Source organism: Podarcis filfolensis, assembly GCF_964270895.1.
Source record: "Podarcis filfolensis genome assembly, chromosome: 16".
Taxonomy (NCBI): domain Eukaryota; kingdom Metazoa; phylum Chordata; class Lepidosauria; order Squamata; family Lacertidae; genus Podarcis; species Podarcis filfolensis.
Genome location: NC_139620.1, coordinates 15926570 through 15950022, shown reverse-complemented (window position 1 = coordinate 15950022; position 23453 = coordinate 15926570). Strand labels below are relative to the sequence as shown.

Sequence of the window (23453 nt, the reverse complement as noted above, 5' to 3'; positions counted from 1 at the left end):
CTGAAAAGAAAAATGTTGGCCAGTATGGGGGGGGGGGAGGGGAGAGAGACTCAGGGGAAATAGCACTCCCTTCTCACAAATACCTCCTTTGCTCGAAAGCTGGGTTGGGGGGAGGCACTCTGCCACTGTTTGATACTGGGGTAGACCTGCGTTGAAACAAACAGACTTGCCACACGGTTGTGTGTACTTGAACTCTGAGCTGCCTGCTGCGATATCACAGAATGCTCCGTAATGTATTCAGTGCGTTGAGGAGCAGGTGGGTTAATTGCCTCGGGTAACAAAACTGCTTTGGGTTTGGTCTGCCTGGGCTCGAATTTTACCCCAATTAGCCCCTCGCTCAATCTGGCCTTTGATACCTGCTTCATTGTGTGAGCTCCCTTTTGCTTATCCAGGGTGTCTGCGCCTGTGTGCATTTTGTGGTTGTCGCCTGGGGAAGAAGGAGGGGCTGATTCCTTGCTCCTTTCCTCTCCAGCTCACGGAACGGATTTCTTTCCCCGTCTCCAACTTGAAAGGGATCTCCAGCTGATTTGGGTTAGAAGGGGAGAAAAAACATGTCCAGCTGTTCCCCGCCAGTCTGGGAGGACACGGCATGCTTTGTGCAATGATTGCATCAGGCCCTTTTGCCTGTATTGAAGCGGTCCGCATAAACAGATTTGGAGTTCAAAAGTGGCCTGTTTGCACAGGTGGTTCCTGCCCTTTGGGCTCAGCGCTTTATTGCTAAAACAGAAAGGGAGAAACCTGAGCTGAGGCCGTGTTCATGACGTTTAAATCTGGGAGACTCCTATGAGGCTCTCCAAGGAGGGCCGGCCCAAGTCATATTGCTTCCTGTGGTGAAGGACAGAATGGCGCCTCCCCTTATTCCATGTGCCAGATTGGCAGTTGAATTGTATTTGATGAACACTGGTGATGTGTCAGTGTCCTCCTGCCCTGCACTTGAGGTCAGCAGACTAGCTTAGCGAGTGCATGGCATGCCTGCAGCACACAACTCTGCCTGTGGCCTCTCCCTCAAAATACACCAGCTGAAGCAGCTGCCTCACTTTAGCCTAACGGTAGAGCCAGCCTTGTCGGCAAGAAAGCAGGCTGATCCCTGTGTTGAGCAGCTCAGACATGTTGCATCCGTCACATCACTTGATTTATTTTATTTACAAAAATGTGTATATACCTCTATTCTTAAGAGAGAGGAAAAATCTGAGTGGCTTACAACAATTACACGTTAAAAACAGCACAATGAAAACTATGTTAAAAAAATTAAAATGGAAAATCAGCTATTATGGAAATATGTGTTCTTAATTTCCTGCATACACCTGATGGAATAGAAAAGTTTTCAGCAGGTGTTTAGAAGTTGACGCAGAAGTTGCCTGCTAAATCTCCATTCCATCATTCCACATGGAACAGGAACACCCCTGGGGACAAATGACACTAAAGACTTAGTTCCTTGTTACTGTCAAATGGGTCTCATCAACTCTGGGAATAACCAGCGATGCTCCTGCAGATGATCTCAGTGATCGAGATGGGATATAAGGGTTCAGGCAGACCTTGAGGTACCTTGGACCTAAGTTGCCCAGGGCTTTGAAAAATTAATACCTTCAGCTCCTGCCAAGGAGAAGCGTTTCCTGCGGCATCCTGGGATCAAATCCAGCACTTGACTTTGCCTCTCATTGGCCCATCTGTCCTCCCTGCAATTCCACCGCATGCAAATGGCCTATCAGTTGACTCTGAGCAACTTGTTTTTGCATTTTTCTATCCAGCATATTTCAGCTTCAGTTACTTTTAGAAGACACAATTAAGCCTGATTAAGCTTTGTCTTGGCTCTTAATATGGTGGTGTTGGTAGTTCTTATTTTACTTTTTGTTCAGTGCATCGGATCCAAGATTTGCCTTTGGCAAACAGCACTCCATCCACAGGGTTCACTTGTCTTTGAATGGACCCGCTGTTAAGAGAACCCAGTTAAGCCACTAACTGGTTTCAGATGCTGGTTGTTCTTGGAGTCAAAGGATGGATTGGTGCACAACTGAGCATGTAGCCCAGCCTTTGCCAACCCTGATGTCCTCCAGTCATTTTGGACTACATTTCCCATCAGCCCCAGGCTTGCCTATTCCTCTCCCAGAGCTATAATTTTCAGAGTGGTTCAGTAATCAATCTCTCTTCACAGGGAACTCTGAGAATTTCTAGCTCTTGGGAATAGGAAGGGTGTCCTAACAACTCTCAGCACCCTTAACAAACAACAGCTCCCAGAATCCTTTACAGCGGTATCATAGTGCTTTAAATGTAGGCTGCGAATGTGGCCATACAGGGGCAGTCCTTGTTCTGAGCATGGAGTCTAGTGAGGTCACAAGTTGCTGGGCAGCCTTAAGAGCAGCATAGCAGGAAACAAGCATATTATCTCAGGTGGGCACAGTCCAGGGGAATGTTCTCCCACATTCATTTCCATAGGACTTTTGCAGAAGGACCTCCCAGTAGATCACACCCCTTGTTTGTTACTGGAAAGAAGGGGTGCCATTTAGATTTTCTCCCCCAGGTTACCACTGTGTCCTGGGGCAGCACTGCAGAATTAATAATCCCAGGCAGAGCGGGTGAGAGGCAAATTTCCCTTTTATGGCTGTTCTCAAACTTCCTTCCTCTCCCCGCCATGTTACTTGAGGGCTCACATGACTGGTCTCAACAATGTGGCCCGTTTTTTTCCTTTCCTTTTCTTAAAGATATATACTGTATATTATTAGCAAGCTAAACTGTCTGACCTGCTTGGAACGAAGTTAATACTTGCGACTCATTAAAGGCAAATTATTCCACAATGTTCCCATTTTAGAACGTCAGGCTGTTCCTGCAAGCAGGAGCTGTGATGACAAGAATAGAGAAGGTGACGCTTTCGGAAGGAGAAGACTTCTGAAATGGTGTTTAGCTCGGTTTACAGCTGAATCTAAGTGTTTTATTATTTATTTACTATTTATTTATTTCATTTATATCCCACCTTTTCCTCCAAGGAGCTCAAGGTAGCATACATGTTTCTCCCCCTCCTCATTTTATTCTCACAACAACCCTGTGAGGCAGGTCAGACCAGCGAGCTTCACTCACTCAGTTTCCTGATGGGCAAGCGGGGATATCCTTGGTCCTAGTCCGGCATTCTAACCACTACACCACACTGCCTCTCTCCTCCTCCAATTTTCCCCTGCGCTGACCTCAGTGGTGGACCTACATTTTGGGGCCCTGAAGCTTGAACTGTCAAGGGGGTCCCTTTGCAACAAGGTCTGGTTAGTGACTTATCTTCTTCAATGGGGTTTTTCTGAGCATCTGTGCTACTGACTCTCAAACTTTGGGATTGTTGAAATATATACAACAACAAAAATAATAATCAATTTGAGTCGTGCAACTCAAATTGGGTCTATTGGACCCAACATTTTTAAGCAAAGTGGACTAAAGTAACTTCTAGGGTCCCCTCCAGGATTAGGGGCCCTGAAGCTTAAGCTTCAATAGTTTCATAGTAGATCCACTCCAACTGGCCTATGAAATCATTTGCAGAGGTTTGCAGGGTGATGGACAGTGTGGAGACAGTTACAGCTGTTTCCATCATATGATGATAGTCACCCAGTTAAGCTGATTTGCAGTAGGTTCGAGCCAGGCAAAAGGAAATAAGTCTGCATGCATCTTCTGGAACTTATGGCCACATGAGCAATCCCAACAGTTTTGTGTGTAGGGAGGGAGAGAGAGAGAGATCTGTGACTGGTTTGTAATACGTCCTGCTGATTTAAATGGTGTCACTGGGGAAACAAGCAGTTACAGTACTTGACTGTAGCCCTTTAGGGTGGCTGTGTGTTTGAAGGCTTCCCTTTCCCTGCACATGGAGAAACAGTATGCCAAGGGAGACTAGGCTGGCTTCTTTGCTCTGACTTGGCTCTTTATGGTCACATCATTTCTCCCACCTGCAGTGTTGAAGCGATTCAGCCCAAGAAAACGTTTACCCACTTGATTCCCTTGAAAGTATAAACTGTCCCTGAGGGTGTCTTTAAGCAGGGATGGATCTTCCACGCCACCTTACTGGCTTCTGATCCACCCCCAGGCCCAATCCAAAGTGCTGGTTTTGACCTATAAAGCTCTACGTGACCTGGAGGGGGGAGGACTATCAATGGCTACTTGCCATGATAACTGTGCTCTGCCTCCACAGTCGGAGGCAGAAATGCTTCTGAATACCAGTTTCTGGAAACCATGGGGAAGGGACAGGCATTTGGTTGACCACTGTGAGAACAGAATGCTGGGCTAGATGATACATCGGCCTGATCCAGCAGACTGCTCTTAAGTTCTTATGGGAGTAGCAGGGGACCACCTGCTATGGCATCCTCTGGGTATATCCACCCTGTATAACACCCCCTACCTCTCTAACCTTTGGGCAATACTGCTTATAAGCCTCCAAGCTATAGGGCAGTGGGGATCCTCCCGGCTTTTATCCTGGGAATTGGGAAACTTGCCAGCCGACTTCCTCTAGTCTCTGCTGGATGCAAGAGTCAGCCTGAGTCTCTGCAGAAAGCTTGTAGCTTGTAGTTTCAGCGCCTGGTGTGTGGGAGATAAGGCGGTCGTGGCCTAAAAAAGCCAGCCAACCTCCAGTATTCTGGATGATAAAGAGTTTATTTTAGAAAAGCAATGATTAAGAAAGGAGGAGCGAGAGATAAGCAGAGTGTAATAATGTAAAATAAAATATAAACTTAGCATCCAGCTCGCCTAACACTTTGGGACAAGCTTCAAGGTTCAGCTAACATGCCTGGTGCCAGGGGTTTTCAAGGCCTTCTGATGAAGACAAAAATCACCGTACCTATATCTTGGGTGGCCCAAGGGGTGGAAGAGGGGAGCCCGAGCCATGGGGAGAGGACCTTGGAGCACCTGGGGAGGGTTCCAATCATCTCCACCCCACCCCAACACAAATGCATGATAGTGTTTCCACTGCGAGGTAGGTTAGGCTGAGAGGCAGTGAGTCCAGTGAGCTCCATGGCCGAGTGGGGATTCAAACCCTGGTCTATCAGGTGCTAGTTCTCATATAAACCCCACAACAACCCTGTGAGGTAGGTTAGGTTGAGAAGCAGTGAGTAGTCTAAGGTCACCCAGGGAGCTTTGTGACTGAGGGCTTGTCCACACTTCCGCTTGTCCCCTGCCTAAAAAGCACAGGCCGGAGTGGTTTTCTGCTTGTCCCATGCTTTCTAGGCATGAAGCTGAGTGGTTTGCCTTTGCCCTGCAACCTTCCCCTGGGAAATCCACTCTTTAGCGCTAAATGGTAATCTGCGGGGAACCCAATTCAGCATTAAATCACAGGTTTTCAAACGCTGGACTCCTAGGTCCTAGCCTGACGCTCTGGCTCTCATTACGCTTCATTGCTAAGAGGGGATTCCGGCTTCCAGTTCCTCTACCCTTCCACACCCAGCCACCATCGTCAAACCACCGAGCTTTTTACTGTGCCCCCCCCCCCGCAATTATTTTATTCACGCTGGTGGCACTTTTTCTCTCTGTTCTTCTATTTTAAGTGTCAGGGAAGGTGCTAGGTGCCGTGGGTAGGTTGAGCTTTAGTGTATTTTCCACCCTCACGTCACAAGACCTCCCCACTGTGAGGCAGACGTTCTGGCGTAGTTCTGACTCAGTCCTTCAGAAATACCTTTGCCTTACTGACGCCTACTGCTTCCTGGGGCTGCTCTGCCTCCTGTCCTCATAAGCAGACAGAGCTGGGTCTGGTCATGGGGGTAAAGCAAAGGGAAGCATGCTCTCAGCGCAGGGGTCTCACTTTCCCCCTCACCCATTCCCCTCAAAAGAGTCGGTGGTTCTCTGAAGAGAGGGTTAGGAAGTTGATGCGAATTTTAATTTATTTTAGTATTTTAACCTTTTGTACGTTCTAACCTATTGTCATAATCTTTCCTTGATTTTAGTGTTTATCTTTTTGTAAACCACTTTGAGGTTTGTATATTTATTTGCAATCAAGGTGTGTATAAATTTCATGAAATAAAATGAGTTAATAAATTCAGCACTGCTGGGGCAGACCATGTGTTTGGGCTGCAACACTGTGGGTTCATATTCACACGGTCCTGTCTGCCCCAGTTGAAGGGAAGCAGGGATCTTCCCCAGGCCAGGGAGAGCATTTTTTATTGGGAAGACCCAAGGTTCCCAGGGTCAGTCTACAGAGAAAGGCCTGATTTTTTGAAGAGTGGAAAGGCAGCTTGGTTTAAGGCTCAGCTCAGCAAGCCAGTGGCAAAAGCATTTCCTACACCACCTGTGTGTTTCTACCTTACTTTTGGGGCCTTGCAGTCTTCAGCCTGTGACTCACACGCACATGGTTGTTTCTTGTTTGCCACCTGAGCCGCAGGTGGCTTTCCTCGAGGGAACCACCTTTGTTCCCAAGGCCTTGCTGTTTGGATGGAGCGCTGCTGCGTGGCATGTTGTTTGTGGGGACTCACTGGGTGGAACACCCATGAAATGTGTGGCAACGTGTGGAACCAGGAACACCCACCCATGGCCAAAACATCAGGGGCACGTTGGGATCCCAACCTCGGGTTCAGCCAGCAGAGTGGGGATGGGCATAGTTCCTGTTGCCTTGCTTCAAAAAGGTTATTGTAGAGCTGGAAAAAGTTCAGAAAAAGGCAACCAAAACAACCAAGGGGATGGAGCAACTCCCCTGTGAGGAAAGGTTGCAGCATTTGGGACTTTCTGGTTAGAGAAAAGGCGGGTAACATGTGACATGATAGAAGTCTGTAAACTTATGCCCGGATTGCTGAGGTGCCATAAAGCACCTTAACTCGTGCCTCCTTGTACTGAACTGGCTTCCCCTCTGCAAAGCCAAAAGTCCCTTTTAAGCAACCAACTTTTGCTTTGAGATTTGGGATTCACCCAAATCTGCTGCACATCCCTCCTGTGAATTAGTGGCAGCCATGAGGGGGTTACGAGGACCACTTTCATGTTTCAGCAGCCCATACGGCTGCTTTGGTTGAGCGGTGCTTTCTACATTAGACATTGTGCCTACATCAGCCCTTTGCCTTGAGACTTCTGCAAAAAGAACTGGCAAAGGGCTCTATGCCTTGAGCCTTTTGGGTTTCTGCTGCTTTGGCAATAACTTGCATTTCTTTGGAGTCTCAGGGCTTCCACTCTGCAGTCCCCCCCTCACCAGACCCCCTTGTAGCTTCCATCCTGCATGCCAGAAAAAACCCCATCGTCTATTTGTTGTTCCAGTGGGCCTGCCCATCCCAGGAAGAGCCCCTGAGTGAGGCTGGGGCCTGATAAGGTTACTGATGAGGGGGTGGGGAGTCCCTGGCTTTGCTTTCTCAGCCACAGAAGCAGGGAGGAAGTCTCACGCTGGCAAAAAAAAAAAAAGTCCCCAGTGGGGCTGAAGGGGAAGTTTGGGGTGGTTCGATTGGGATCAGTTTCCTCTTGCAAAGTGGGCTGGCTTACTGTAGGTTGTTATAAATAGCAGCAGGGTGGGACAGCACCAATGTGACAGACCAGCTATGGGAGATGTCTGGATGGGGGTGGGATGGGGGAATAGCCACTGATGGGGGTGGGCATAAGTCTGTCCTCAGCAACTAGCTCAGTGAAACCTCCATGACCAAAGGCAGTCCACCTCTGAGTGTCAGCTGCTGAGGACAAACTGGAAAGCTGCCCTCTCTGTCATTCCCTGCTTGTGGGTTGCCTAGAAAGAAAGAAAGAGTTTGGATTTGATATCCCGCTTTATCACTATCCTAAGGAGTCTCAAAGCGGCTAACATTCTCCTTTCCCTTCCTCCCCCACAACAAACACTCTGTGAGGTGAGTGGGGCTGAGAGACTTCAGAGAAGTGTGACTGGCCCAAGGTCACCCAGCAGCTGCATGTGGAGGAGCGGGGAATCAAACCCGGGTCCCCAGATTACGAGTCCGCCGCTCTTAACCACTACACCACACTGGCTCTCACTGGCACTCACAGAAGCATCTGACCAGTCACTGTTGGGAACAGGATGCTGGCCAATTGGACCTTTGGCCTGATCTAATAGGAAAGAAAGCCTCTCCCTCCTTCCATGGCCAGCATGGAAATCAAATGGACTAGTGAAGGACTCGCCTGTGTGAAATTCCAGCTCGCCAATGGCAACCACACAAGTAGTTAACTACAGGACTGTGTCCAAAACAGGACCTGGGGCTGAGCTCTGGTTGCGGGTGTTGGTCTGTCCATGCTCCAAACAGGCCTGAGCCAAACCCCAGGTGCTTTTTGCTCGGTAACTGCAGATGCAACATTCTTTGAAGAGGATTTAAGCTGGCACTGACCTGCATGCTAAGCTGTTAGCGCCAACTAGCCGTTGGTTACTCAAGCAAGTTGGCCTCTAGGGGGCCAGCGGAAAAACAGGGCGGCTGGAGTGGGGGGTGGGGATCCCCTTCCATCACTAATGCTGCTGCTATGGAGCACCTGTTAGGAGGAATCAAGGGGATTAGTTCCTTCCCTCCTTTCCCCTGGTTTTTCCAGCCAGATTGTAATTTCAGCCGTTGAAGCAACAGCTGGGTGGGCGTGGAGGCTGCAGCAAGCAGGGAGCCGGTTCCCACAGAAGGCGGAAGACAAATGATCTTTCCCTCAGTCTCTTCCCCCTTCTGCGAGCTGCATGGAGTTATAAGATGCAAACCTTCAGAGAGCTCCCAAAACTTTTAAGGCCCAATGTAAAGTGGGGGGGAAGATGTGTGCATCTGTGGTTGGGGAACATTGTGCCAATGCTGTTATGCATAAGAGCAGTTACCCCATTTAAACATGGTGTTGATTGTGGATATTTCATAGAATCATAGAATTGTAGAGTTAGAAGAGACCCCAAGGGTCACATAGAGCAATCGCCTGCAATGCACTTGCGTGTGCACATTAAATAGTACAGAAGTAAGAATTCAGCCATGTGCAGCTTTTCCTATCATACTTCTACATCGATATGAGAAACTGCATCCAATAGACTTTTCCCTTGGGTGCCACTTTTGAAGCTGTTTGTCATGTACACTTAACTTAATGGAAAGAAGCACCGTTCAGCTTAGTGGGCTTTTACTTCGCTTATTGATTTGAAATATTTTTTATTATGCCACCTTTTGTACAAATCCCTAGGTGCTTTACAGCAGCCAAACCCAACATTGGGTGCCTCCAGACTAGTCACTATTTTGCATAGCGTAAATTTAGGTTTACACAGTTAAAGTGGGTTAATGCCATCTTGCACCCAAGGTGCAACAAAACCTCCTCTAAAATGAATACATATGGATTATTACAGTTTGGAAAGAGACTGAGAAATGGATTGAAAATTGTGGGAGGAAGGAATGATTCAACACCCTGCAACCATACTGGGATGAATGTTCACTAGATGGCACTTGGGGTCCCTTCCAGCATTACAGTTCTATGATATAACCTCCATGAAGGCAAATCCGGATGAAGGGGCTCAATAAACTGGTCATTTGCAGGCGCCCCAATCAAACTTTCAAGTAAATAGGCACAGAATAGGCTGCTTTACGGATGGGAGCCTTCTCTGGTCCTGGTCCTGGTCTTGGTCAACATAACAGGCTCTGTTCTCCAGTCCGAGAGGGTGGGCTTGTCTCAGAAGGCAATCTTTTCAGCCTTGGCATTGCCACACTTTGCTTCTGGCACAGCTCCTGTGCCTTCAACAGCTGCAGAATGTGCAAAGAGTCAACAGCTGCCCTTTTGCTGGCCTGAGATAGTGAGACAGGGAGTTTGCCAATTGGGACTTTTGGCCTTGGCAGGGTCTGAGGCAGAACAGTTCTGGGGCCAGGGGAAGGCAGCCGGTGAAGGAACCAGGAAGGGGATGGCTGACCCAGAGGAAGAGAGCCAGTTGGAGTTAGACTGTCGGACTAGGACTATGGAGAGACCAGAGTTCGAATCCTCACGTGTCCATGTAGCTCACTGGGTGACCTGTACGGCACTGGGTGTTTTCTCCACTCCCGAGCTAGAGATATAAAAATTCACCTCAGCAGCTGAAGGCCTCTTCTTGCCTTACCTCAGGGAACTTGACAACCCTGTGAAACATGTAGATGAATTTTCAACATAATTTAAAATAAAACACCACAAACGCAGAGAACAATGTCCTTGTGAATAATGTGGCTATCCTGAAAGAAAGAGCGGAAGCAGAAACAGCCGCTGAAGTGTCGGTTGGCAATTTTGTTGTTGTTGAGTTTGAGACGGGGAAATTAAAAAGAAAATTGGTTGGCCAGGTGATGCAATATCCTCTTCTTAATAAGGGCACTTCTGTAACGTTTGTCTTCCCTGAAAACATTGGGTTGAAAAGAAACAAATCATGAGGGTTTTGCCACAGCTAACTTTAAATTACCCTGGACATTACAACTTCCCACATGGTCCTTTACCTTTACCTTTTTCTTTTTATCCATTAATTAACATAGGTTACATTGGCCATGTTATTTTCTAATTTTATTTTATTTCATATAATTTATACACCACTTTATTATTATTATTGTAAAATAAAAACCTCAGAGTGGTTATGTTGACCACAGGTAATTTGCAGAAAAACCTTTTTCCCACACTTTCAAATAAACATTACCATAAATTTGACACTTGCCCATGAAACATTAGTATGATGAAATTATTTTTTATTCATACTTTTAGATAAAACATCTGCCTTATTTATGTATTGATTGCATTTATACTGCAGTTGTGAAACTGTTACATTGGTCGCATCTTTTAAAACACAATAAAAAGAAGGCATTTGAACAACCTGGAGCATACTTCTTGAATATTTTTGTAGGGAAGATCAAGCCAGTCCAGTTAACACACAAATATTTTAATTGGAATTCTAATGATATTACCTAAAACACCAGTGATTATGTAAAGAAGCTTCCAAACGTCACATTGGTCACTATAGAATTGCCCTTTGGCACTTTTTCCATTGGGTTGAGTTGCCCCTTTACAATGTGCCCTCTTGCTGCCATCGTGGCTGAACATAAAACAAGTTTGGGAAATTATTATATCTCTGCAACATTTGCCACCTCTCCTTGCACACCTAGCTGGGGGAGAAAAGCATTTTGTTTGCTCTCGCCTCCCCTGCGAAAAGCAGGCCCCACATTCCAAAGGGAGGACACTGCACCTTTTGTCTAACCCGTTTTCCATTGTCCTTCGTCGTAGTTTCCTGCCTTTTGCACGTCCTGTTGAGCTGAGTGAATTTATTGTGTGTCGAATTCCTTTGCCTCTAATTCATTTTATGTTTCTCAGATGCTTTTTAGGCCTCAGGGAAAGATTCCCTCCTTGACTCTTTGTAGTTTTTCATTCTCTTCTGGTCAGAAATATACCATAGCCTCCCACCCCTCTCTTAGATTGGTGGTGCTTCCATTCTCCTTCTGAAGATTGGCTGTGCACCAGCTGATAGCTCCCCTTTTGCCTTAGGACCCACTTACTGCTCCTTCATGTTTTATTTCCTACATTTCAAGCACTTAACGGACACAGAGCTGATTTTTGAGGGCCTTTGTCATACAGAGAAATGGCTGTGTCTGCTTCTCAGTGAGAAGAACCATCAGAATTCAGTTGTGCCCAAAGTACATGCTTAAGGATATTTGAACCCTGTGTCTTTGGTACATTGTGCAAATCAAGCACCTTTCCATGGTATTTATTTTTGCATAATTTTATTCTGGTTTTGTTAGCCGTAGAGAAGAATAATTCATAGCGGAGAATAATCAGTTGGGGTTTAGGGCTGTCACAAGGAAGATGGAGGAAGCCTGTTTTCTTCTGCTCCGGAGGCTAGGACCCAAACCAATGGATTCAAATGGAGGTGCTTTCTCCTCTATAATTAATTTTAAAGACTATTCCCTGGTATCTAAAGTAGGGTTCAGAGATCAGTGTTAGGGGATTCCCTATTCTGCTTAACCCCCCCCCCTGCAATTTCCTTTTCCTGCTCCATCCCCCCCTCCCCAAGGGAAGGCTCTTTCTTTAATTACTCATATTAATGAATCCTGGAGAGGTAGCCCATGGAGCCATTGTGGTAGGGCAAGGTCTGAGGATGTGTAAGGGCTGGGCGATGAGTTTCAATCAAGGCAGCCAGGCCCCGCTGTTAATGCTCTTTGGGATTAATTGCTTGCACCACTGCTGGTTCCACTTAAGCCAGGAAGCGAAAGATAATTAAAAAAAAAAGGAATGGCTGAAAAGCAGCAGCTTCTACTCTTCATTTGACAGGCAGGCTGGGAGGGGAATAAAGAGGAGAAGAGCTAAATAATCAGGAGATGGGGAGGGAAGCAGCAGCAGTTGTGCTGCGATAAATGTAGACGGTGCCCTCAAACAAACACATCTAGGGCTTTACATTTTTTGTCATTTGGGATATGTGCAAATGCAGTTAACAACATGTGGAAACCCAGGAGTAGTGCATTCTAAATGGGAATGTTGTTGTTGTTGTTTAGTCGTTTAGTCATGTCCGACTCTTCGTGACCCCATGAACCAGAGCACTCCAGGCACTCCTGTCTTCCACTGCCTCCCAGTTTTGTCAAACTCATGCTGGTAGCTTTGAGAACACTATCCAACCATCTCGTCCTCTGTCGTCCCCTTCTCCTTGTGCCCTCCATCTTTCCCAACATCAGGGTCTTTTCCAGGGAGTCTTCTCTTCTCATGAGGTGGCCAAAGTATTGGAGCCTCAGCTTCAGGATCTGTCCTTCCGGTGAGAACTCAGGGCTGATTTCCTTAAGAATGGGGAGGTTTGATCTTCTTGCAGTCCATGGGACTCTCAAGAGTCTCCTCCAGCGCCATAATTCAAAAGCACCAATTCTTCGGCAATCAGCCTTCTTTATGGTCCAGCTCTCACTTCCATACAACACTACTGGGAAAACCATAGCTTTTACTATATGGACCTTTTGCCGTGACGAAGGGGCTTGAATAATTCAGAGAAGCTATGAGCTATGCCGTGCAGGGCCACCCAAGATGGACAGGTAACAGTGGAGAGTTTTGACCAAATGTGATCCACCTGGAGCAGGAACCGGCAAGCCTCTCCAGTATCCCTGCCAAGAAAACTCCATGGACAAATACAACAGGCATATAAATGGGAATAACAGTTTCTAAACGTGTTGCTTTTGAATGTGAGTGTTCTGAAGAATGTGCTCCCTCCTGCAAATGGATGAAGTTCTATAGATGCGCACTGATGGTTTTCATAGAATTGTATAACTTGGGCCCTCTAGTCCAACCCCTTGCAATCCAGGAATTCGGCCCACAGTCGTCCCTGGATGGGCTTGAACCACCAACTGTCTGGTTAACAGCAAGACGGTCAATGTCCAGGTTTTCCTCCATACCAGAAAAGGATGGAAGAGGATGAGAATTTTAATACTAGCGTGCATGTGTATTTCAATGTCAGTTCGGACATCATTTTTTAGATACCCAAAACGTAAAACTGGGTTCAAGCTCCTCTTGTGAAGAGAGGTGGTGTGCAGACAATCACTGGGTAGGTTTATAAAGTTACACATCAAGCATGAGGAACATCCTGCCTATTGGCCACATGTGGCCCCCCAGAAATCTGTCTCTGGCCCTCAGGACTCTCACTGTCCCTGTTCCATGCCCTCAGGTGCTTTTGCCTGCTGTGATGATGCCTTCTGTGGTGCCTTCAGACTTGGCAGAGGGTGTCAAGTGCATCCCATGAGTTTAGGTTTGTGCAATCACGATGGATCTCTCTTTTGCCCCTAGCACAGCAAGCCCACTTAAAAAAAAAAAAATCAAGCTTTTGCAGTTTGGAAAGTGACAGGGAAATGCTCTGAAAAGTGTGGGATAAACAAAGGGTGAATGGGAAGATGTTTACTGCCGTCGCCCACAAGTGAATTAGGATAAATGCACAAACAAATCAGAATAAATTCTCAATAAAGACTGTAAATAGTCTAACCTCCAGATAAGCTTTGTGCAAGCAAATCAGGATGAATGTGCTCAGTACATAAGAGGCCATCTGGAGGAACCCATCCTTGCCTGGGTGGAGACTGGGGACACATAGATATGCAGGTGTGTTGAAACCTCTGGCTTTTGGGTGGCTGGAATGTTGCATCCTATACGGAATTGCATTCACGGGCTGGACTGCTTCTGCTTCTAGCCCTGCCCTCCACTGGCATGCAGCTTCTGGAAGTTTGCCCATGAGGGAACACGGCTCTCCTTGAGCTGAAAAAGTTTTCCAACTCATTATATATAGTGTACGGGAAGTAGATTGAGGGGGGAGGGAATCCCTGTCCTATAATATTAGAACTCAGGGTCCACCAGAGGAACTAAGGGGCAGTAAATACAGCACAGATTAAAGGAAATACTTCACACAGTGCATACCTCATCCTAGGAATACACTGCTGCAAGTTGTGGCAAAAGCCGCTGTCTGTCTTTAGAAGACCTTTTGACACGTCCATGGAGGAAGTTGGTTCTAGCAGCTGCAACCAGTCATGACAGCAACATGGATCCTCCATCTTTTGAAGCAGGACACCTCTGAGCATCCTGTGCCTTCATGTCCTGCTTGTGGCCTTTCCAAAAGCATCACACATTGTGACTTCTTGAGCTTTGCTTCTTCGCAGAACTGGGTGGACTATTCATTTCTAAAATGTTCAGTTTGAGGGCTCAACATTGATCCTCTGATCTGGAAGCCCTCCTCCCTTAATCCCATATCAAGGAACCGGGGAGGGACAGGCACTCTGCACATGCTCATAATATTGCAGAGCTGAGCCCAGGCATGGAAATGCGTTTTGCGGGCAGAATTCCAATCTGCAGCAGAGCAATGTTCCTCCTCATCCTAGATACGTTGAGTCTGATTGTGCATAATTGGCGGTGAGCTATAGAAGCACTTTGCAGCTGCTCCAAAGTGCTCTTGTTGTTGCGCTATATGTTCCAAGACTGACTACGAAGCTAATCCCTCAACTGACTACCTCCAGATTGCTCTGCATTGTCTTTTAAGAGGCTTGATGTCAGCCGAAGATTCCATCTCTGGTCTCTTGAGACCTAACAGAATGACTGTGGGTGTTCTCCTCCACCGTAATGTTCCCCGGGATAAATATAGTTATCTCCATAAGGCTGGTGTTAGCTTCTCCCTCTTAAAATTCTGGATGTTGAAGGCTATGCTTTTCTTATTTGGTGGGAGGGAACACCAAATCCCTGGGGGTGGGAACGGAAAGGGGGTGGGGTGGGGGTGACATGGGAGTTGAGTTTTTATTCTTCCTCGAGTGGACCTTCTTGCCAACTTTAGTTGGAAAGAATGACACAGAGCTTGGACCTTTTTTTAGAAAGCACCAAACCATCCTCAAGTTGATCTCTGGCCAGGATTTATGTTTTTTTAAACAGCTCAGTAATGCAGGGTACCTGTTTTCTCCAACTATGCAACTTGAGAAGCAACATTTAAACTTGGCCTGGGGGATTTCAGTTTTATATCACTCAGAAGAAAAAGATGGGCAATGGACATTTTTTTGAGATGGGGGGGGGGAGCCACATAAGTGCTGGGCTCCAGGGACTCTTGCTCGCTAGAAAAACAGGGCAAGGATGAACCGATGTAGCACCGTCTCACACCGCCACACCCAATGCACACTTAAATCACATGCCTTCACCCAGAGAATCCCGGGAATGGTAGTTTCCCCACCCACAGAGCTACAATTCCCAACACCCTTAACAAACTACAGCTTCCAGGATTCTTTTGGGGGAAGCATGTGCTTTAAACATGTGGTGTGGATCTGGAGGCTGTTTGTATCAGAGCGCTGCCCTGAGACATATGGCAAGGGTGGAACAACATGTGACCAGCCAAGCCTTTATGATGGCCCATGACCAACTTGACAGATGTGTTCTGGGCCAGCAAAGTCTTGGGTGGGGGGTGGGTTGTGAGGCCTGCAGACCCTGCTGGTTTGTAGGCCAGGCCCTGATCTCTCCATAGTGGGTTGCCGGCCAGTCACATGCAAAAGCTGACCCATGGCAGTTCTTTGACAGTTTGTAAAATCCAGGAAGTGGTAAAACTCTTGCTCACAGCTTCACTTCTAAAGAGGGAGTGCTGTTTGCTTGTTATTGCCTTTATATCTCACCTTTCTTTCCAGGAGCTCAAGGTGGTGAACTGTATTCTCCCCCCACCCCATTAATATAAAGGTAAAGGTAAAGGTACCCCTGCCCGTACGGGCCAGTCGTGTCCGACTCTAGGGTTGTGCGCCCATCTCACTTAAGAGGCCGGGGGCCAGCGCTGTCCGGAGACACTTCCGGGTCACGTGGCCAGTGTGACGAAGCTGCTCTGGCGAGCCAGCACCAGCGCAGCACACGGAAACGCCGTTTACCTTCCCGCTATAAAGCGGTACCTATTTATCTACTTGCACTTAGGGGTGCTTTCGAACTGCTAGGTGGGTAGGAGCTGGGACCGAAAGACGGAGCTCACCCCGCCGCGGGGATTTGAACCGCCGACCTTTCGATCGGCAAGTCCTAGGCACTGAGGTTTTACCCACAGTGCCACCCGCGTCCCTTTTACCCCATTAATATAGAGTCCACCTAAAGTATAGTATATGCCTTTTTGTGCTCCAATGAACTTAACACCCTGTCCCACACCTATGGGTCAATTTTATCACTAGGATTTGTTGTTAATTTATTGCATTTATATCCCACCTTTTCCTTTCCCACCTTGGATCAGTCTCTCTCTCTCTCTCTCTCTCTCTCTCTCTCTCTCTCTCTCTCTCTTGCAGCCTACCATGCCCTACAGGGTTTCTGAGGCTAAAATGAGGAGAGGGAGAGCCATGGATGCCCCTTGAGCTCCTTGTAGGAAAGTAATTTGAAACAATCCTGTGCACATGCTTGTTGTGTGTGGGTGTGAGAGAGAGACAGGGTGACCTAACAAAATGCAGGGTTTGGAAGCTTTGCTGAAGCTGCTGCTGGGACCCAGTCGACCTCAGTTAATGAATAGCCCGGAAGGTCAAGGAAAAGGAAATTCCCCCCTTGTGAGTCGCAGTCAAATGCCCTGAGGCAGGGGTGGGCTCTGCAGCCTCAGCCAGAGAGTCATTTTGTTTTCGTCCTACCGGGTCAGTCAAAGCTGGATGTCCAGTTGGTGTGGCAGGCAGAGAAGAGCCAGTCCTTTACTCCAGCAGCTGCCAAGCTAGCCAAGAGGCTTTGTGCCCCAACCATTATTGAGTAAGTTGCTGTCCTAACCCCTCCCCAACACAGTGAGGCCAAGTGGGGGCTTGAGAGTGGAGGAGACTCAGAAAAAAATGGGAATAAGGGGAGGGAGAGAGATGAATTTCTAAAAGTTTATGATGTCGTCTGCCTGCAGTTTGACACTTAAATCTCAGATGGCCGGGAGGGGTGGGGAGAATGGCACACTCGGCTCGTGTTGGAGGCACTCTTGTGCCACTTCACGTGTTCTAGGACTGTTTTCCTTGAAACTATGTTCTGGGATTGAGCCCTAGTTCAGATGAAGCCCCAAAAAACACCCAGGCATTTTGCTCCTGAAAAAAGTGTTGAGCAGTTCAGAGGGGGATGGTTAACACGGATGGGGGGTGGTCAGGTGGGGAGATAATTTGTGAAACGACAAGCAGCTCTGAATACAAATTAACATGAAAATCTGGGTTTGTTACCTTTAACTGTGGCAATCAATCTTTTGCACAAATGGGTCAGTCGAAGGCCTTGCATCCATCTTGTTGCCTTCCCTGTGGTCCACTCTTAAAATGCAAGCTCCTTGGGTCAGAGACTGGTCTCTTTCTCATGAGAAGCTGCATTATAAAGAGCCAGACCACTGGCCCGTCTAGCTCAGTATTGTCTACAACTGGCTGGTAGACAACTGGCATTTGAAGAAGGGTTTTCTCACAGCCGTATCTGGAGATTCAACCTTTGGCATTCAAGGCAGATGCTCTAGTACTGAGCTGCAGCCCTTCCCCTAACATGGAGTGCCCCAGCTTCTTTCTCTCCCCCTTTGAAGGTCACTCTCAGTTGTGCTCCAAGGTGGAATATGGCTAGGGCCACAGAAGGGGAAAAGACCACCCCAAACCTAAATGAAGGAATGTTTCCTCTTTCAGACGTGGGGTGCTCAGCTGGACACACACCTACACACCCCTGAAGTGGCAAAGTCAGTCTCTGCCTTGAGTTAGATTGAGAACTTAAAGAAGAAAAGTCACTTGATCCAGGGACAGTCCACATATATATTGGCCCATTCCTACCTATTTTTCTTAATGGTGGCATTAACCATTCATAATGTAAGAATATTCTTCACAACTGTGAGCAGGGCAGTGTGGTGGGGTAAGTGAAGACAAGCTACAACAAATAACAATAACGCTCACCGCTCCTGCGCAGGCGGCACAGAAAAAGCCCTTTGGTTCCTGAAATTTATTCTGATTGTGCAGATAAAATATAACTGATAGATTTCTACACAGGATGTGGCATTAGTGTGTGAAAACAGTCAAGATCCAATGATCCCCAGGCATGCACCTAAGCAATTATGTGGTGTTCTACAATTTCCTCTTCCAACTGCAAGTTCTCAGGCTTCAGCAAATCCTGTTCAGGGGAGTGACATGGAGGAAGAAGCATTGTCCTTTGGATCCATCACCATGTTTTAAATAGGTCTCTAGTTAAATATTCAACATTATATTCACTCCCACCAGAGTTACTCCGCAAGAATAAAAGTTGGTGACATCTTTCTGCACAATATGTATCTGAATAAGTTCAAAGTAACTGAGCCAGTTGTTAAATCATTTCAAGTTAATGTCTGGATCAGAACTGAACAGGACAAGAGAGAAGAAATACTGCTAAACATTTAGGTTCAGTTCCGCGGTAGGGCTGGGTCTCAGCTATGCCAGTTTCAAAATTAAATCATACCACACACTTCAGTGAAAAACTTTTCTGCTGCTGCGCTGCAATGCAAATCAGCTGGCTCGCAGCAGAAGACTGCTCTTTTGCTGAAGTGCTATGGTGGGAGCCAGGTGACTCACATCCTAGCATGGCAGCAAAAAAGCACTGCCATGTGCCAGCTAGCCAGATGGTGGAGATGTCAGGTGCCAGCTGGCTCACAGGTCACAAGTGACCAATAGCCAGGTGCAAAATGCACCTAGTGCCTGGTGAGTTTCGATCGCTGGCAGGAGCAGGGACAGAAGGCTAAGTAGATGTGTATAGGATTGTGCTCTGATATCATAGGATGAAGCAATGACCACCAACCTGGCCAGCTTAAAAGGTGCAAAGATAAATTCAAAATGCGCAAGGCTACTAGCCATGATGGCTATATGCTCCCTCCACTGTCAGTGGCAGTATGCTTTTCTGTAGGTTGTTTGCCAGGGAATCACAAGCTGTTGTGCTCGGATCCTGTTTGTGGGCTTCCCACAGGGATATCTTGGCTGGCCACTGTGACAACAGGATGCTGGACTAGATGATCCTTTAGCCTTATCTGGCAGCCAGGCTCTTCTTGCATTCTTAATTGCTTGATTGCTAAATTGTTACCCTATTGTGGCTATTATGTGCCTGTGACAGGTGTGTGGAAAAACCTTGTAGCACCACACTGGGAATAGCGGAGGCCTCTTCAGTTGCTACTTTCAACCATACCTGTCAACTTTTCCCTTTTCTTGCGAGGAATCCTATTCGGAATAAGAGAATTTCCCTTTTAAAAAGGGAAAAGTTGACAGCTATGCTTTCAACCCTTTCACACGGCTGACTGACATGAGGCATTGCGTCCAGATCACCCCAGTGCCTGAGATTCTTGGGAGGAGGTCCATCTCTCTCCCCGTCTCCGGAGGGCAAGGAGTCAGAACACTTGCAGGGTCTGTGCCACTTGAGTTATCCACGTGTGGCTCCAGAGGTGGTGAGCATCCTGGGCAACAGGGTTTGAAAACCTGAGCGCATCGCACGGTCCTGGACACGGGGACCATCTGGCTCTGTGCCACAGACCTCTGAGGACCCTCCTGCCGCTGCAGGCTGCTGTTCTTCAGGATCAGAGCTGCTGGCTGTGGTGCTCACATCTCTCTTGTTTGTTCCAAGCCACCAGCGAGTGTCCCCCCTCCCCCTCCATCTCCTCTTTCAAGAGGGAGGAGGAGCGATGCAGTTTGAACAGCCCAGACAGAGTACAGTTTTGAGCGAGCTTAGCCAGTTAACTTCCTGCTCTGAGTTGGATGTGCCGAGCTGAGCAAGCCTGAAGCGTTGGTCCGTCTGCCTGCCTCTCTCCTTCTTTTTGTCCTCCGGAGAGAGCCTCATCCATCCATTCATCCCTTGTGCTGGTCCTTTTTTGGTTCTGATTCCCCACCCTAACCCCCGTTGCTTTTCATGCCCAAAACGCCCCCAGCAATTCACCTAGCGGGAGACCCAGTCGGGGATTGATTGGGGGTCGTTTGGCCTCAGTCTTGGATTATGTCTCGGATAGAGTCGTTGGCCAGATCGAGAAGCGATCGTGCGAAGGAGATCGCCTTGAAGGTTTGTCCCTATTCAGCTCTTGAGGTTTGGGGGTGATGGAGGGACATTTCACATTGCCTTGTCTAGCATCTGTGTGCCTAGTGGGGGACTGGATGTGTTGGGGTGACCTTCTGGAAAGAGGAGCGAAGGTTCTGGGGTGCCTTTGAGAGCAGCTGGACTATTGTGGCATGATGGGGTGGGGGTGGGGACACATTTGTGGGACAGGCATATGATCTTTTCAATAGAGCTTTAGAAATATTGGGGTGGGGGGCATGATCTTGGGACATTAGCAGCCTGCTCTTTGTAACCTCTTTTTGCCCTTAGAAGTGTCTTTGTACGTTGATGTTGTTGGTTTCTTTTTGGGGAGGGGAAGCTTCTGTCTCAGATTCAGAAGTTATTCTATGTTTTAAACATTCCCTTGAAATCGTTTGTTTGTTTGAGAGAAACAAAACACACACATGTCCGACTCTTAATCTGATTTGGTTTGATTTGTGAAAGTTTCCAGGCTGTTGAAACTCAGTAAAATTAGCGACCCCCACAAGCTCAACCCTTGAACACATTTGCCTTTCACTGACTTGCAAATAAATATTCTCACCAAGGATCTCAGCCAAATGCCAAATATTCTCGATCTGCTTTCATGACCCTCCATGTGTGTTTTGGCAAGCTTGTTTCGACTTGTGGCCCTGAAGGAAACCCTCAATTTTATTTTACTCTTTTAAAACAAAATGCACCCTCCCTCCCACACCCCGTTTTCCCCTCCCAGATCTCGCTGTGCCAGATGTCCTATTATTCTTCAACGGGTGAGCAATCAAGTTTCTCTGTTGATGCCACATGAAAGGGGCACAGAACAGCTCTGCTGTGTGTCCCAGATATTTAGAAATTTCATTCCCAGACTTCTGAATGGGTATTTGCACCTCTCTCCTCCCCTGCCCTTGGGTCATTTTCATTGGGGATCCCCCTCCCTTCCTCACCATTATTTTTCTTACATTTCTTAAACCTTCCTTCTGTGGTTTCCCCTGTTCTGATTCCTGCATCCAGGCAGCAAAAGTTGGACCATGTTTTCTAGCTGACTCTCACCTCTGCTTCTGTGCCTCCCTGGCTGCTCAGCCTTTGCCTGGCTTTTGCTACTGTTCCTTTGTGTGTGGCAAGACAATGGGCTATGGGGGGGGGGGGCTTTTAACCCAACAAGGCCAGTTGGGAAAGGAGGGCTCTCTACACCAAAACCACGTGGTGATGGAGGTCCTCCAGCCCAAGATGGGTTCCACAAAAGGGCCACAGCACGTGCCATTCTCCAAGATGTCTCTGTTTAGCACAGAACTCTTTTGAGTTTTGTATACAGTATTGGACCTTGTGCTTCTGCTCAGGTTGCAAAACTGGTACCACAATTCAGAAACTTTGGCTAACTGGACCCCTGTTTCTGGGCAGACTTTTAACACATTGTGGCTTGAGATCCCTTTTGCTTTAGGGTGCTGATGGTGTTAGGGTGCCTAACGCTGTTAGGTTGCCTTTTTCTTTCCCTGAAATTGCCTGAAATTGATCTACTTATGTCCGTCCATTCCCCGCCCCCCCCATGTCAAAACAAAATAAAATCAAGAGCTAATTCAAACTTGGGGAGAGTGGAGGGAGGGAACTCTCTGCTTCTCTAGAAGAGAGCGACCTAACAGTGTGGATTCTTTAAAAAAAATGTTCAAAAGTAAAGCCTTGGAGTAACCTTGTGAAATGAAACAGCCAAGAAAAGGGAACAGCCTCTGTTTATCTGCTTCCTCCCACCATTAACCCCTTCAGTTCCCCAGCATTAGGCAGAGAGAGGGTGGGGGGTGGGGACCTTTTATGCTCCAGCTGCCCTTATGGAGAGATTTATTTATTGGCCGTTGTGCGTGATGGAAGAATGTCTATAACAGGCACGGATTTTTGTAGCTATTTCAAAACAAAATATGAACCGCCGAGCTTAAAATAGCTGCTCCTTCTTAAAACTTCTATTTTCCTCCTCAGAGTTTTTTCCCCCTTTTAAGCGAATGTTAACATAGCTTGAGGATAAACAGCCACAAATTAATGTGTTTAGTAAATATGGAGCACGCCTAAATACTTGAGGCTGGTGTTAGTGGGTTGGTTAAAACTAAGCAGTGTATTTGCCAACAGGGGTGGGGGATAGAATCTTACAGTTGTAGACTTGAAAGGCACCCCAAGGGCCATCTAGTCTAACCCCTGCAATGCATGAAGTTGCTTATACATCAGGATGACCCAAACCCAACCCTGTTGGTTTTTAATTGATATATATGTATAGCTAATAGCACTTTTAACTTGCAAATGCACTACATTTGTTCTCACAAACACTCTGTGGCATATTTCCATTTTACAGATGGGGGACCAAGGTTGAGAGGAAATGTGACTTGAGCAAGGCCACTTGAGCCCATAGCAGGAATAGAACTGAAACCTCAAAAACTTGCACTATTGCACAGCAACCCCAAGCCACAAATATTAGGGAGTAGGTCCTATTGAAGTCAGGGGGACATTCCTTCTGAGTAAACTTTTGTAGCAACATAGTGCTCAAGGTCTTGCTGTGCATCTGCTTAGTTGTTAGCATATATCAAGAGTCAGGGAGTTCCACAGAGGATGGAAGGAACAAATGCCATGGCAGATATAGATTGAGCCCTATCTAAGGCTTTTAAATTAACGCTGGAGTGAGCGTCTTAAGAAATGTGAGAATCTCCCTCCTTGGAGCTGAGGATGTTTTAGGTAAAATACATCCTTTCTTGGGACAGATGGGGTTGGGATAGATGACTCATTGGTATACCTGCTAACTTTTTTGGTTCCACTAGGGTTTTTTGTGGGGTGGGGGAGGAGAAGAGAGGGGCAAACTTTTTTGGGGGGGTCCTTTCCCAAAGAAGAGGGCTTGGCTCTGTTTTCTGTTGTGCCCCTATTTGGAAGGGGCAGGGGCAGGGGCTCTCCTTTCAGTGCCAAGGCACAGCTGAGGACTGTAATGAAGCTACAGTGACAAACAGAGTGCCCCTGAGCATGTGCTGGGTTCCAGCCACAGCCTGCCCCTATTAATGTAGGGCAATGGTAAATTACCTTCTATTGTGGAAGGCCATGACTTCCACCCCAGCCCCTCTCATTTTACAAATATAAAGAGCAGTGGCCTACTCCCTCCCTCTTCTCCTCCA

At 47.2% G+C, this 23453-nt stretch overlaps 1 protein-coding gene across 12 annotated transcripts in view; it reads left to right on the top strand.

The window, feature by feature from the left end:
- The window catches only part of ARHGEF2 (Rho/Rac guanine nucleotide exchange factor 2), a 110989-nt gene that overhangs the window by 40689 nt on the left and 46847 nt on the right, over nt 1–23453 (top strand). For 2 of the 12 annotated variants that reach the window (XM_083589338.1, XM_083589349.1), the window contains exon 1: nt 19963–20310. The exons of 8 other annotated variants lie outside the window; for them this stretch is intronic. In XM_083589338.1, coding sequence (XP_083445464.1) covers nt 20248–20310 — 63 coding nt within the window. In that variant the 5' untranslated portion in view covers nt 19963–20247. Of the gene's footprint in view, nt 1–16930; nt 17056–19962; nt 20311–23453 lie in introns of those variants that run through there. 2 more of the 12 variants (XM_083589341.1, XM_083589340.1) reach the window with 2 other exon arrangements.